A 14,263-nucleotide genomic window follows, 5' to 3' on the forward strand; every position below is an offset into this window, starting at 1 on the left:
ATGCCAGCCAGCCTGAACTTTATATATATTCAAAGCAAGCATATTGGTACATTTTTCACTTAGGTGATACAGATCTATAGTATGTTTATAAATTATAGCTGTGTTTATATTTTATTATATGACACATTGCAAACACACACGTGCATAGGCAGTGCATAAAAGCGTTATGAAAGCACTCCCCTCGCCCACATTTCTGTACTGCTCCGAACGGGGAACATCGTGACCTGTGGGAGAGCCGGAGGTAACACCTGAGCCGCATTATCAGCCGCCCTGGTGTACTCTAATGGTTTTAGTATGGGCTGCCTAATATTTATGAACTGATGTTTTGAATTTCATGAAGTATTTACTCATGCGACTGTATCTGCCGAGCAGCATTCAGAAAATAGCAGGAGAGATGGTACGGGGCTCGCGCTGGGGCAGAAATGGGCACCGCCGGGGCTGCTGCAAGGACGTTTCTTCGCCCGCGACGCTGCCTTGGAGGGAGCGGTTAACTTCAGCCCTTGCCAGTGCTGCCTGCGGGGCGGGTTTGGGGTTTTGCATTTTTGAACGCCAAATTGACAACTACTTGAACGGTTGCTAGTTCTGTAGTCAAAGGTAGCGCGGTTGACCTTAATTTATCTACAGATAAACGTAGAATGAACGTAGACTGTTTTCTCTATTGGGGAAAAAGGCAACCTGTTTTCAGGGACTGTCACTCCTTTAGTTGCGCCACAGAAATATGCCCTGGAAACACGTCATTGTTGCGATCCATGGCATACGGGTATGCTGGTGAGAAATAATAAAGTAAACAAATAAAAACATAAAAGAGTGTGATACGGCTGCAATTGAGATGTGCTGCCCGTGACGGTCCGGTGGCTGTGCCCCGCGGAGGGTGGCATTGAGCACCCACCTCTTAGGCGGTGGGGAATCAAGAGAGGTCCAGCTCCTCTTGGCCAGCAGTCCCGTGGGGTCAGATCTGAATGATACGAAGGTGATACGTTCCAGGTATTAGTATTAATTTAGCTAATTAAATGCAATCGTAAACAGGACGGAGCGTGGGAAGCTCACCTGAGTTGTCTGAGCGCTGCGGTTGTAGAGTGATGGTGGGACAGGATCGTTGTGGCAGTCGTCGCTTGCAAACGTGTGTTTTGGAGGGGTGGGAAGAGACCTCAGCTGGGGCCGAGGCTGGGCAAAGACAGGGTAGGAAATTTGAGCAAACTGCTAGTACGAGCTCGGGCGGTGAAGGTTAGGAGGAGAAATGGATGCGCAGGGTGTTGTATGTCTCTGCTCGGTAACAGACCTGGTGAGCAAATGAATTTTGTTCTGCAAGGAAGTTTTTGACAAAATTGTTAAAAAAAAAAAATTCAGACTGATGCTTCTGAGGCGGGGGATTTCCTTTCGATCTGTGTCTTGTAAATGGAATTGCCATGTTTTTAACCGAGGAATTTTTGTCTAACTTTATATTCAAAATAACAGGCACAGAAGTGCTCTCACAAGTGTTGGAATAGCTCGGGGTGGAATTCAGGTAAATACTTGTCTAACCCCTCCATTATTTACCTGTTAATGCAAACTATGATTTTGTTGGAACTTTTGCCACTTTCATTTTTATAAATAGATTTTTAATATAAAGTTGATGATGGATTCTATAAAGTCAGTAACAGATACTCTGAAATAATTACATTATTTTTGCATCCTCATTCATAAGGCTCGGTCATTCAGAATGACTAAGGCTTTGATTCAGCTATTTAAGCAATCATAAAGGTAAAGTTTAACTTTATCATTTTCAGTTAGGCACATTCTGCCTCTATAATATATCAATATCACGCATGCAGACAGCAACAATAAAAGTCCATAGTCTTTTCTCAATGATTTTGCCAGGGTGGTTGCAGCAGCCCTGATTTTAAGCAATCCCTTTGTTTCTGTTGCGGGGAGATGTTTGGACTATTTTACAGGATACGGTATCACCATGCTGTCTAATCTATATTCCCGGTAATCCTTCCATAGAAAAAAAAAAAAAAATTGCATTTTTTACCATAGAGTACCAATGGTCAGGGACTTGCAGCCGTTGTAAAGGGAAGAAAATTCTTGATCTGCCTCATAACAGGATAATTATATTATATAATTAAACAGTTAAGAGAGTCAGACAAGCATTTCTCTCTTTCACATACCGCTTCCTAGTTAGTCCAGGGTAGGGTAGCAGGGATGGTTAGTATTCAGATTGTTGTTTAGGTGACATGCTTAATATAGCTTCAGCTGCCTAGATAATAGTGAAGCAGGTTCAAAATTGCTAAAAATTAGCACTCTCGCTTGCATTAACTGTTTATGCAGTTGCCTGTTGTCAGTAAAATTTCTTCGGTTTGAATCTCTTCTTCCAAGGTCCAAGAGCCCAGTTAGGTTTTCTGGGTTAGGTGGAAGCTCATGCTGCTGTGGGAACTGCCGTTTTGTGGACAAATGGGAGCATTTTTGAAGCGTTATGCTTGATTTTTTGGGTTTTTTTCCATCAAAACCAATAAGCATAAAAACAAACAAAAAAGTTGCCTATGTACTACCCCAGACAGGCTGTGAAAAAGCTGGCAAGAAGGGGTGAGTATTTATAACCGTTTGCAAAAACCCTTGGAAAAAAACAACCCAAAACAAAACAAAAAACACCGAACAGAAAAACTAACATTCCCAGCAATCAGTGCTGAGGAGAAGGAAAAAAATGGTCTGTCTCTAATCCCTCGTAACCCAAGGGGTCGTGAAGGAAGTCACATCAGCCCGTGTATCTTTTGAAGCGCTCTTGCCCCCAGAACTGTGCGGGGGAGCAGAGGGGTGCAGGAAGGGACAGACGCGGTGAGAAAGGAAGTCTAGCGGGCTCTTGCACGTGGCCTCTGAAGCATTTAGACATTACCAGCAGGTTCAGGGTAAGTTCTTCTTTTTAGGGGCTTGTAACTTACCTGCAGACAGTAACTTCGGAGCAGTCCCGGCACGCCCGCTCTTGCCGTGACGGTGCTTTGCCAATTCACCGCGCAGCCGGCAGGGCTGATGGTAACGCACGGTTAGGGGGGTTTCACCAGCGAGTAAATGCAACAGTGACGTCCGTAGGAGGAAAACATCCAAGACGTCTTTCACCCATCGCCTGTCATTAAACAGGGGGGTTCAGCCTGGAGCAGAGAAGGCTCCGGGGAGACCTTCCTGCAGCTGCCAGGGCTGAGGGGGGCTGAGGAGAAAGATGGGGAGAGACTGTTTAGCAGCACCTGTAGCGACAGGACAAGGGGTGATGGTTTTAGACTAAAAGAGGGCGGATTCAGACTAGATCTAAGGATGAAGTTTGTGACACTGAAGGTGGTGAAACTCTGGCCCAGGTGGCCCAGAGAGGTGGTCAATGCCCCATCCCTGGTAACGTTCCAGGTCAGGCTGGACGGGGCTCTGAGCACCCTGATCGAGTTGGGGATGTCCCTGCTCACTGCAGGGGGTTGGACCAGAGGACCTTTGGAGGTCCCTTCCAACCCAAACTGTCTATGATTCTATGAACATGAGTTGCTCTGTATTGATCACAACACGTGTTCCTTGGCAAGAGGACAGTCCAGAGCCCGGGAGGGAGGGAGGACGCACGGCGTCTGCTGCAGGTGGGTGCAGAGGAAGGAGAAAACCTCTGATACTCCCGTTCATACAACGTGGTTCAGTTCAGCCGCTGCTCTGTTGGTATCTGCCACGCCAGAATGACGCGGGCATCCTCAACTCGCGGAGGTGTGAAGTGTTTTCATGTAACAAGAGAATTTGTGTGTGTTAATTTTTATGTGCGTATTTTACAGCACTTTATAATGATATTTAACAGCATAAAATGTTGGCACACATTGAAAATTGGTGAAAGTTCAGCCATCTAATTTGGGCAGGTTATGCTTACAGGCACTCACACTTGCAGACAGTTTAATAACAGTATTTGGCACTGTCTCTTAGAGCTGCTTAAACTAATTAATGCATTTGCTCCCTACAGAATGAAATAGAGTGTTCAGATACATTTATAAAATGATGTGCATGATTGCTAAATATTTCATTCTTTTGAACTATAACTTCGAGTGTTTTATGTGGGTGCAAAGACAGTATATATTCTCCCATGAAAAATGTACAGCAGCTCTGGAAAGAGGGTAATCTCTGCCCCTGCTTGTCGAAAGAGGATAATCTCTGTCCCTCTTTTAGCGTGTTAAATAGTGCTCAATAATTTGGGCATCACTTCGCACAGTGGTGTTATTGCCATGGGGGGCTCCGGAGCTGCCCCATCCTCCCACGACCGCTCGCTGCACCAGCACGGGCTGCACCCGCTTCTCCCCGTATTCCTACAGGTTTCAGAAGGTTATGGGTCCGTCACGTCCCAGCCCACCACCTCATCTGCCAAAAACGAGGGCAAAAAAGGGGATTTTTTTGGACTCGGGCACCGGCAATATGCAGTCACTGCGTTTTATTGATTTAAAAGATGACATCAGGCAATAATTCCCCGGGACCCCTGAGTAGGCGAGGTTAACGCTAGTCTTGCTGACTTAAAAAGAAGGTTAAAAAAATAATAAGTAACAATTTGATTTGAAATAAACCTTTCTGAAGAAATCACAATAAACAAAATCTGTTTGCCTAAGGAAACCCTCCTAGCAATCAGCTAGTAACACAACTGCTTGTGCTAATGAACCCAAAGCTGTTAATGTGGTTTCTTCAGTTAAATTGATTCATGAATTTTGAAGAGAACATTATCTAATGAATTTTCTTTGAATAGAAAGCAATTAAAAGGACAAATCAGTCTGATTAACCCCAAAGTCACCCTACTGCCACAAATGGTGTACAGTTTGAAATTATATCATAAAAAACTAGAGCAGATTTGCTATCTCTTTGCCCTCTACTAATCCATGTAAATTAATGAACAACAAAGTTAATTTCTTTGATGACCCTTTTCTCGTATCACCTGGATTATGCTGATGTTTAATTTGCTTAATGTTATAATAAAGACTAAACAGATTTTTTCAATGAAGTGATTATCATTCCCTTCAGTTAAGAAGTGATTTTTATTATTTAACACACACATAATGGTGTATGGGTTTCCTTTAAGAACAAAATCACATTTCACTATGTTCCTATGTAACATAATCAATGTCTTTTTTGACAACTTAAGAAAGAAATTGTTTTTAATCAGTTTGTTTCTTTGCCAAAGCAGGAGACCGAAGCTCTCAGCTGGGGGAAGGGGTCTTTTTTCCTTATTTTTTTTCTTTTTTCTTTTTTTTTTTATTCACCAGCTCTCTCCTCTCAGTAAGTTACTCGCTAGTTAGATTCTCAAAGCTTTTTACAAGTGCCTTGGAAGAGCAATAGGTGTTCGACCCAACTAAAATCCAAACACGACTACCGCTTTTCCTTTTGTAAAATAATCCTGGGTTGGGAAGGTAAAACCCTGAGATGTAGAAGAAAGCTGGTCCTAATGCATTTGCTTATTCATTATTTCAGCAATTGGAACACTTAGAAGCAATTTGCTGGTGAATTAAAATTAAAATAGTGGCAGATAGATACATTTTTTTTTTTTTCAGAGCCGTGTATCATTAAGGATGTGCCGTACATTCAAGGTCACAGCTAGTCCTTACGTTTCGTAATGTCTGCAATGCCGAGCAGTAGCTTGGGGGTCTCGACTATAAAATGCAGTCAGCCAGGATAATACCGAGTCCACTGGCTCTAGGGCTTCTTCTGCTGCGTGTCCCAGCTGAAGTTGGAAATTAGCTGGAGATGCGAGGGCTTTGTAAAATAGGTAGAGCCGGTTATTTCTTCCCTTTTTAATTTGACTCTATGCTAATTTATACTCTGCCAATTTAATGGAAAAACCACATTGTATGAGTTAACAGGATAATTGTACTTGAAGCAAATTAAAAATATAGGAAAATCAAAGCCTTAAATCCTTTTTTATAGTGATCGGTTACTTGAAGCGCTCTTTCTAATAATCATGTATTTAAATGTAGTAATATAGGATACAATAACAGGACAGTGCATCGGGGCTGTTTAAATTTAAATTAGAAAGCTGCTATTGAGACTCTGCTTTGCGCTGGGTTTTTTGAGTATTTCATCTTGTTTTTTTCAGCCACGCATATGAACAGCGCTCCCTTCATCTTCTTTGCAGATTCGTTCACCAGCCAAGTGTTGTGGACCCTGTTGAGAGACGTGAAGTTCGGAGAGGCCGTTTCCTACAAGCAATTAGCAGACCTCACCGGCAACGACAGAGCGGCAAGAGCGGTGGGAGGAGCGATGAGGAGCAATCCTGTAAGTTCACGTCAACTTTTAAATGAAGTTGATGGAAGATGGTGGATTTAGAGAGCTTTGTGGGCTAAATGTCATTAGATAAAATTTATCTGCTATGAAAACTGGTCTACCATGAGTAATAAGGTCAGTAAGTGTTTTTAATCAGCAATAATGCACAACCCAGTTTAATGTGATTTATTCCCTACCGTTTATGGCGTTAGATTTGAAAAAGAAACATTGCGCTGCTTTTAATTCATCAGCCTCTACACATTTTGTTGTTCGCAAACTTCCTTATATATTCTTAGCTGAGGGAAGTCTTTTACCCCCCAACACAGACCTCATTTTGACAGGGTATGAGTAGCTTTGGTTAACAGCAGTTCCTCCTCTCTGGCGTGGATATGCTTCTGAAAATGTGGAAGAGGAGGGATTTTAAATCATGTAGGTACACATTTGAATCAAATCCCTAATTGTCAATACGGTTTTTTCCCCCATGCGCTCCAAACCAGCTGTGAATGGCATTTCTCCGTTAGGTATAGGTGAGTTGCCTGAATTTGAACCGACTGGAGGGAGTAGTGCTCTAGCTTAGGCCTGTGCATTTTGGAAAAACAGTATGTTATAATACTTGGCCTCTCTGTCTGTCTTCCCAGTAATTATCTTTCCCTTTTAGCTGTCCAGGTTTAGATTTCCAGGTGTATTTATGCACCTGGATCACACTGATTGGTGTGGGACTGGTGCTGCAGCCTGCAGCCAACTGGTTCCCGCGCAAAGGAAAGGAAAAGCTGGTAAAGACGAGACCGCTGTTTCTGTGTTTACACATTCATTCCCCTGCTACTTGCCCTTAAAAAAATAAAAAACTTTGATTTCTTTTCCTACCATTGTGGCGTTTTTAGCCATTCTTCAACATATTTTCCCTCATTACCACCTGCCCTGAGCAACATGTGTCTTTCCCTACCCAAATTCCTCTCCTTTTCTCCAGTCTTATACCTGCCGTAATCTTTGACCTCCTGTGTTGTTTTTACATTCAGTCCTCTCAGTATTTTCTTTAATAAGATACATACGAGACTACAGCATGTAGTTGCAAAGTGAGTTAGAAAATATGTTTTCACAAGAGCTGGTGGTTTTCCATTTAGAAATAATAAAGGCGAGGAGTTTTTGCAGAGCCACGTGTTATCTTTGTATTTCACCCCATTCATAAAATCAACCTGCATATTATGCACAGTCGACCTGTGTATTGTGGGTCATAGGTCTGAAGCACCATGTAAAGATTTATGTGGGAAATACGCGAAACATAGTGCATGGGTGCTCCCATCGAAGTACAAAAGACTACGTGTGTGTTTGCGTGTGGAATATGCATGAAATTGCAGATTAACTACGGGAGACGTGTAGTGATAAAAACGTGGTTTGGAATGGGCAGGGCTCTCATTACAGCACTGATTTTTTTTTTTTTTTTGTCATCAGCTTTATATTATGAAATATTGGGGTGGTATTATATTAATATAACTCTTCTTCCCTAAAGCTATACATTATTATCTATAATATGCTTAAAATTTTTCTGCTGGAGACAGAAAACTGCAGCGGTAGAACGGGATGGGAAATAACAATAATAAGATAGGACCTCATTTAAAAAAAAATCGCAGTAGCTTTGCTGTATATTTTCAGAACTATTTTCCTCCTTCCTCAGAGGGGAAAAAGCAGGAATTTTCACACCACAACCTGCTGTTACCACTACTTTGGATGCTGCTGCTCCACTGCAGCCTGAGGGCAAAGCTGGGTACATTTCTAGGCGATAGCAATTACATATCCTTTTGCACAACACTATATTGTTATTCTTTGAGAACTGTTTCCTGTAGGTTTGCATTGTATTACCTTATCTTAACGTACACCCTATTATATTGGAAAGCATTCCATCATATTAAAATAGTTTGTATTGTCAAGTACAATACAGGGTATTGACGAAACGTAGCTTTATACCGCTCACATGAAGGGCTTCATAGGAAAATCTGAGATACGCTTAAAATATCAGGGTGTACTTCTTTATTGAGCTTAGAAGCTTAGACCCGTTAGACATTACATGAGTTTCTGTGGTAGTGTGCTACCTGCGTAGAATTGTAGGATACCCATGAACGTTGTACGTGTATAAACACTCTTACAGTCTGTTTATCAGATGAGATATTGAGCTTTGAATCCAACTAAACAGTTCATTAAACTGAACACGTCATCTGGACTGCGGCATCGTTAACGTATCGGCGCAGAATGCAAAGAGCTGTGGTGTTAACAACTGCTACACTGCAACGCGAGCTTTAGGATATAAATACTGGTTTTGAGGAGCAATTGCTTCCAAATTGTTGCAGAAATGTGATGTTTTGTTAAGCAGCGTATTAGTGATTTCTGTTCGCAGGAGAGATGCTGAAACTAGTGAATGCTTTTATTGTGAATGCGAAGCAAAAGTGAATATTTTCTCTTAACGATTACTGCAGAAGCTATGCAAAATAGAAAAATCATGATAAAAAATAAAAAAAGCACCTTGAGGTGCTTCCTGTGATTAAAGGACTAAATTATAAACATGGCGACTAAATCATAAACAGGATTTAATGAGGATAGTAATAACAGTAAAATTGAGCGTTTGAAATAAACCCAAGCCTGGCATTGCATCATTCCTCAAACGTGTTGATAAAATTGCAAATCTCACCTTTTTCCACAAAATACCAGAACATTTCTCCCTTCTACAAATCGTGTGTTGGTCTTTAATTTTGGTAGTGCACATTCCACAGGTTTCCCTTTGTAGTTGGGTTGCTTCACATAATTCATACGATGACCTTCAACTTTATGAGAAGGTGGAATAGGTGCCAGCAGCAGCTGAAAGATGCGACATCTTTGCCTCAATTTATGCCAAGGACATGGTGGGGATAGCTCACCTTTTGCAAGAGAAACTTCAAATAGTTTACTGCGGTTCAGATTGATTGCAAGGTCTGTGGTCCTCAAAGGGAACCCATAAAGTTCAATTAAAAATCTCATTAGACTAGTATAGGAGGATCAAAAAGAAATCACAGAGACTCATGGGAGATGGCGAATGTTGGGCTGATTAGTCCAAGGCCATCCTAAATGACTGTTCTGTGCCTTAAATAAGACGTCTTCAGCGGTCTGTTCAAGGCAGTCATAGCTGCATTTGGGTTTTGATATATCCTCTCCGATTGTGTCACTGTTGAGGCTAAAGCCCGGCTAAACGTACAGCTGGATGCCAGTATCGATCTGTCCTCAGTCGAGGATATTATTCAGCCCAAATGTTTTAAACATTGGAAGGAGTAATCATGCGTTTATGAGAAGATGGTGAAGTATGGATTTGAAACGTTGTGGACACGTAAAACTACTTGTGCATTACTTCCTTCGGTGGCTGGCGATAACGCGGGACCCGTGAGGGGCCACATTGCGGTATTTGTTTTCTGTCGGGGAAGAGGGGGAGAAAAAGCAACAGGACGTGAGCAAACTGAAGGATGATTTTTTGCTAAGTGTGATTCTTGTTGTATGTTATGACTCGATATTTCAGCTGTTTCCATGACGGCCCGGCTGATCAGGTTTTGACAGTCTGGTGGCTTCCGGAGGTCTCCAGCCCATCAGCAGCGTAATGGGATGGTCAGGTGTCCGTTGCCTCGAATTGAAAACTCTTAACAAGCGGAGCGCGGCGGCGAAGCGCCGCTCCACTCCGTCCTCAGACGGAGTTTGCTAAATGCAGTTCAAAGGCGATCGATACCTTGTGCAGGGAGGTTTTTTTCCCCACCTTTTTTCTAAACAAACGCATTATCGAGGAGTTAGTTTATTCACAGATTGCCACGAGCGTTAATGACCGCCCGAGTCTTGTTCTGCCAGTCACCCAGATGGCTGTTGATAAAGATTTAGCATCATGTTCTGAGTGTCAGGGCTGTCAGTAGTGCTGAACCATTTGACCAGAAGAAAAAACGCACAGGGAGCTATTGATTACAGCTTCTCAGTGTCACTTGTTCACCAGGATTTAGGTATTGATGAGGCTGCGAGTGAAAACAAGCTCTTTCCCTTGTGGGCCTCTACCCAGAAGAACAAAAGCGAAGTTGGAGAAAATATTCAGCTGGTGCCCGAATCAGAGGGACTCCGTTATTGATCCGAGGGCCCCTTCATGTTATTTTTATTGGAGACAAATCTATGGGTTTGGAACTTTTATAGCGTCTGAGGTAGGGTCTGTGTAAGTGATGGATTCATGTATTAGATGAATTAGATTTCGCAGCGTGAAGATTTCAGCGGAGCTATAATGTTATGAGCTGCTTGGTTATTGATAAAAATTACATTAAATGTAGCCGAGGCATTATAGCTCCAGACTAGGGTAGTACTCCCTCTAAAATGTCCTTAGGGCCCTAATAAATTTTAGCAGGTTTAATTATTTTAGTAGTCTGAAAGTTGTCACCACAATTAAGCCAAACTGAAGCAATATTCAATATTTTTAAATTACAGTGCTGATACAGCCTTTGTACCGCATTTTCTTTTACATCTGACGCTATGGAGGGTGACGTACGGGCGCTTGCGTGTGTTAGGACAAACTCAGTATGAAATTCTTTATTTCAGGCATGGAAAAGGCTACATTTATTTCATACTCTTCATCTCCTCCTCTTCTTGCTTGATGGTAAGGTGCTCAGCCACGCAGTCCCTGCATTTGTGAACGGGTCCTGCACCGACCCAGGGATCATCCAAGACCCTGCATGGCATGCCAGCTCATGCCACCTGAAACTGGAAGTCCTTTTTTTTTCTCCACTTGGGCACACCTCCCATCTTCTCACCCAATTTAGCAGGAGAAGTCATCAACTTACCTCCCTGCCAAAATCCCCCAGTACAGGGACCCCCCCTGGTTCGAGTGTCTTTGCACTGTTTGAGCGGCAGCAGGGAACTGGCTGGGAAGGGGGTTTTGGCCCCTGTCCGTAGCAAGATTTATAGCTTTACCATCAAATTATCCTAGTTTACTGTATATATTTTTAAAGAATTGCAAATTAACCTTGGAGGTTTTTTACAGTGTATTGTTATGGCTTGTTTTGGCTTTGTCACTCAAGAAAATCTGCTTGCAGTAACTTCTGCATGTGGACTGTAAAGATGGCGAAATCCCAAAACAAAAAAAAACACTTGCAAAAAAACAATTTTTTTTTTAAGTAGTCACAAACCGGGGTGCAGGATGGCATGGTACAGGGTAAAGATTTTACTGGTACTCACTGGAGTTGTCATGGATGCATAATTCACTGTGGCATCGCCAACTCCAAATAAAGCAGCTATTCACAAAATCACAGAATCATTAAGGTTGGAAAAGACCTTTAGGATTATCAAGTCCAACCATCAACCCAACACCACCATGCCCACTAAACCATGTCCCGAAGTGTCATGTCTACATGTTTCTGGAACACTTCCAGAGATGGTGACTCCACCACCTCCCTGGGCAGCCTGTGCCAATGCTTGACCACTCTCTCAGTACAGACATTTTTCCTAATATCCCACCTAAACCTCCCCTGGTGCAACTTGAGGCCATTTCCTCTTGTCCTATCACTGGTCACTTGGGAGAAGAGACCAACCCCCACCTCACCACAAGCCCCTTTCAGGCAGCTGTAGAGAGCGATGAGGGCTCCCCTCAGCCTCCTCTTCTCCAGACTAAACAACCCCAGTTCCCTCAGCCGCTCCTCATCAGACTTGTGCTCCAGCCCCTTCCCCAGCTCCGTTGCCCTTCTCTGGACACGCTCCAGCACCTCAACATCCTTCTTGTAGTGAGGGGCCCAACACTGAACACAGGATTCGAGGTGCGGCCTCACTAGTGCCGAGTACAGGGGCACGATCCCTGCCCTGCTCCTGCTGGGCACACCATTGCTGATACAGGCTAGGATGCTGTTGGCCTTCTTGGCCACCTGGGCACACTGCCGGCTCATGTCCAGCCGGCTGTCGACCAGCATCCCCAGGTCCTTTTCCGCTGGGCAGCTCTCCAGCCACTCCTCCCCAAGCCTGTAGCGTTGCGTGGGGTTGTTGTGGCCGAAGTGCAGGACCTGGCACTTGGCCTTATTAAACCTCATACAGTTGACCTAGGCATTTTTTTTTTATTGAACCTTGATTAACAACAAGCACCTATGTGTATTCCCTTTTAATGTCATAGCCTGTGGGCTGAGATTGAGATTTTAAATTTCCACCATTGAAATTACTTAACTAAGCCAAAAGAACCCTCCAAAACCGATTTATAAAGGTCTGGCCAATTGCCATCCAGCCACCTTGGGATCTGTGTGTCCCAGGCTCAAAGATGAGCATAGCTTGAACTGTACTGAAACAACTATTAAATGGTATTAGAATAAGTCAATGTAAAATACTTAGTTTATCTATGTGTCTTTATATAAATAATTTTTTATTTTTACTTAAAATACCCAAATTTGTGAAAACTGCACTTTTTACTGAGTTACTGTTTTCACAGCTCGATCATTGCCATTGAATTACTATGCAGTTACCAAAACACATACGGTGTCCTTAGAGATAACGTATTGCATTTTTTTTATGGTGTGTACTTCAACTGTGATAATCACCTGTAATAAAAAAAAATCCCATGCATTTATGTACTTCTCTACATTATCAGTCTATTATGTAACTTCTTGCATTGATTTTTCAGAATCCGTGACATTTGGCTATAAATGATACAAAGTAGAAGGCATGAGGAAAAAAGTCCTTAAATTGGTTAGGTGTGAATTAAATCTCTCCTGTTGTAGGTTTTAAAAATTCACAACCCATTTTGGATTGACTTGCTGTTAAATAATAAATAGCGCCTTGTTCTTCTATAGAATTTTTCAGCAGTGCACGCAGAGGTGCTATAGCGAGAGGAGGAGATCTGCCGAGGGAGCTGGGCTTGGGAAGCTCGCTCCTTGAAGTGCTCTTCGTAGTGGTCTGTTTTTTTCTAGAAATGCGGCCTCTTCTAATCCTGGGATGATAATCAATAGTCGTCCTGTACCGCCGTGCTATCCTTCTGTGTGTTTTGGGTCTGTGAGGTTTCGTCACCCATCCCGGGCACTGAGGTCTTGGCTGCTGGAGGGGCCTGGCACGGGGCAGGAAAATCTGCCTCTTGTTGAGAAGCTTTTATAAATGGAGTTTTGTATGTGGGCTTTTATATATGGGCTTTACCCTTTGAAGACTTCACATCAGTTTTATGTATTAAAATATCTCCTAATACTTACATTTTTTCCCTACGAACTGGGTTGGTCTTCAGAGCCCGTGATCAGCACCGTTTCTGCATCGTAGAGCTCAGCCGGGAGCACGGCCCTGGTGCGGCAGCCCTGTCTTCCTCGGGCACGGCCGGGCTCCGCCAGCATGCTCTTTAGCGTCGATACTTCAATCTGTGCCCCTGCCAGTCTAGTGGCAGACGATGGCGGGTTTAGCGGTGGATTTATGGGCATCTTCCCCAGCCGCTGCTCCCCGTTGCCTCACCCTTTGCTCTCTTCCTTATTTTTGTGTATTTTGCAGATCCCGATTATAATACCGTGCCACAGGGTGATTTGCAGCAGCGGGCAGACCGGCAACTACGGAGGAGGAAACCTTATGAAAGAGTGGCTTTTGTCGCACGAGAAGCTCCAGAAAGAGAAGTTAGCATATTGATGCGGCTCAGCCACGGCTGCTAACCAGCCAAGACATACAATCGCAGATACTTGGCTTATAACAAGCTCTCAGAGCACCCAGCAGAATTCAGAAAAATGGTAAATATTTGAGTGACATATAAATATAATGCAACATCCGAAGTGAAATGTGTGGTGGCACCACTATATTAAAAAAGCGGGATGCGTCCTGAGGGATGCAGCTCGCCTGCCCTTTCTTGTTTTTACATTTTACAGCAGAATGACTACAGCGGTCCAGGCCTGTTGTGCATGGATTTTGTTCCCATCCCCAGTCCTGTTTTGTTCTATTTTTAATGTCCATTAAAGCACGGATAAGGGAGTGGGAGGGACATGGCAAACGTGAGGTGCAAGCCTCCCCCTAAGGAAGCATCTGGCTCGCCGAGGGGGCAGCCAGCGAG

The 14,263-nt window shown here is 43.3% G+C and overlaps 1 protein-coding gene across 1 annotated transcript in view; it reads left to right on the forward strand.

The window, feature by feature from the left end:
- Positions 1-13,848, forward strand: part of MGMT (O-6-methylguanine-DNA methyltransferase) — a gene marked incomplete at both ends in the record, with an annotated part of 161,205 nt that extends 147,357 nt beyond the window's left edge. Inside the window, 2 exons of the mRNA XM_082002263.1 lie at positions 6,104-6,243; positions 13,717-13,848. Coding sequence (XP_081858389.1) covers positions 6,104-6,243; positions 13,717-13,848 — 272 coding nt within the window. The remainder of the gene's footprint in view (positions 1-6,103; positions 6,244-13,716) is intronic.
- Between the last annotated feature and the right edge of the window lie 415 nt (positions 13,849-14,263).

The sequence above is a fragment of the Phaethon aethereus genome (assembly GCF_964289735.1).
Source record: "Phaethon aethereus genome assembly, chromosome: 7".
Taxonomy (NCBI): Eukaryota; Metazoa; Chordata; class Aves; order Phaethontiformes; family Phaethontidae; genus Phaethon; species Phaethon aethereus.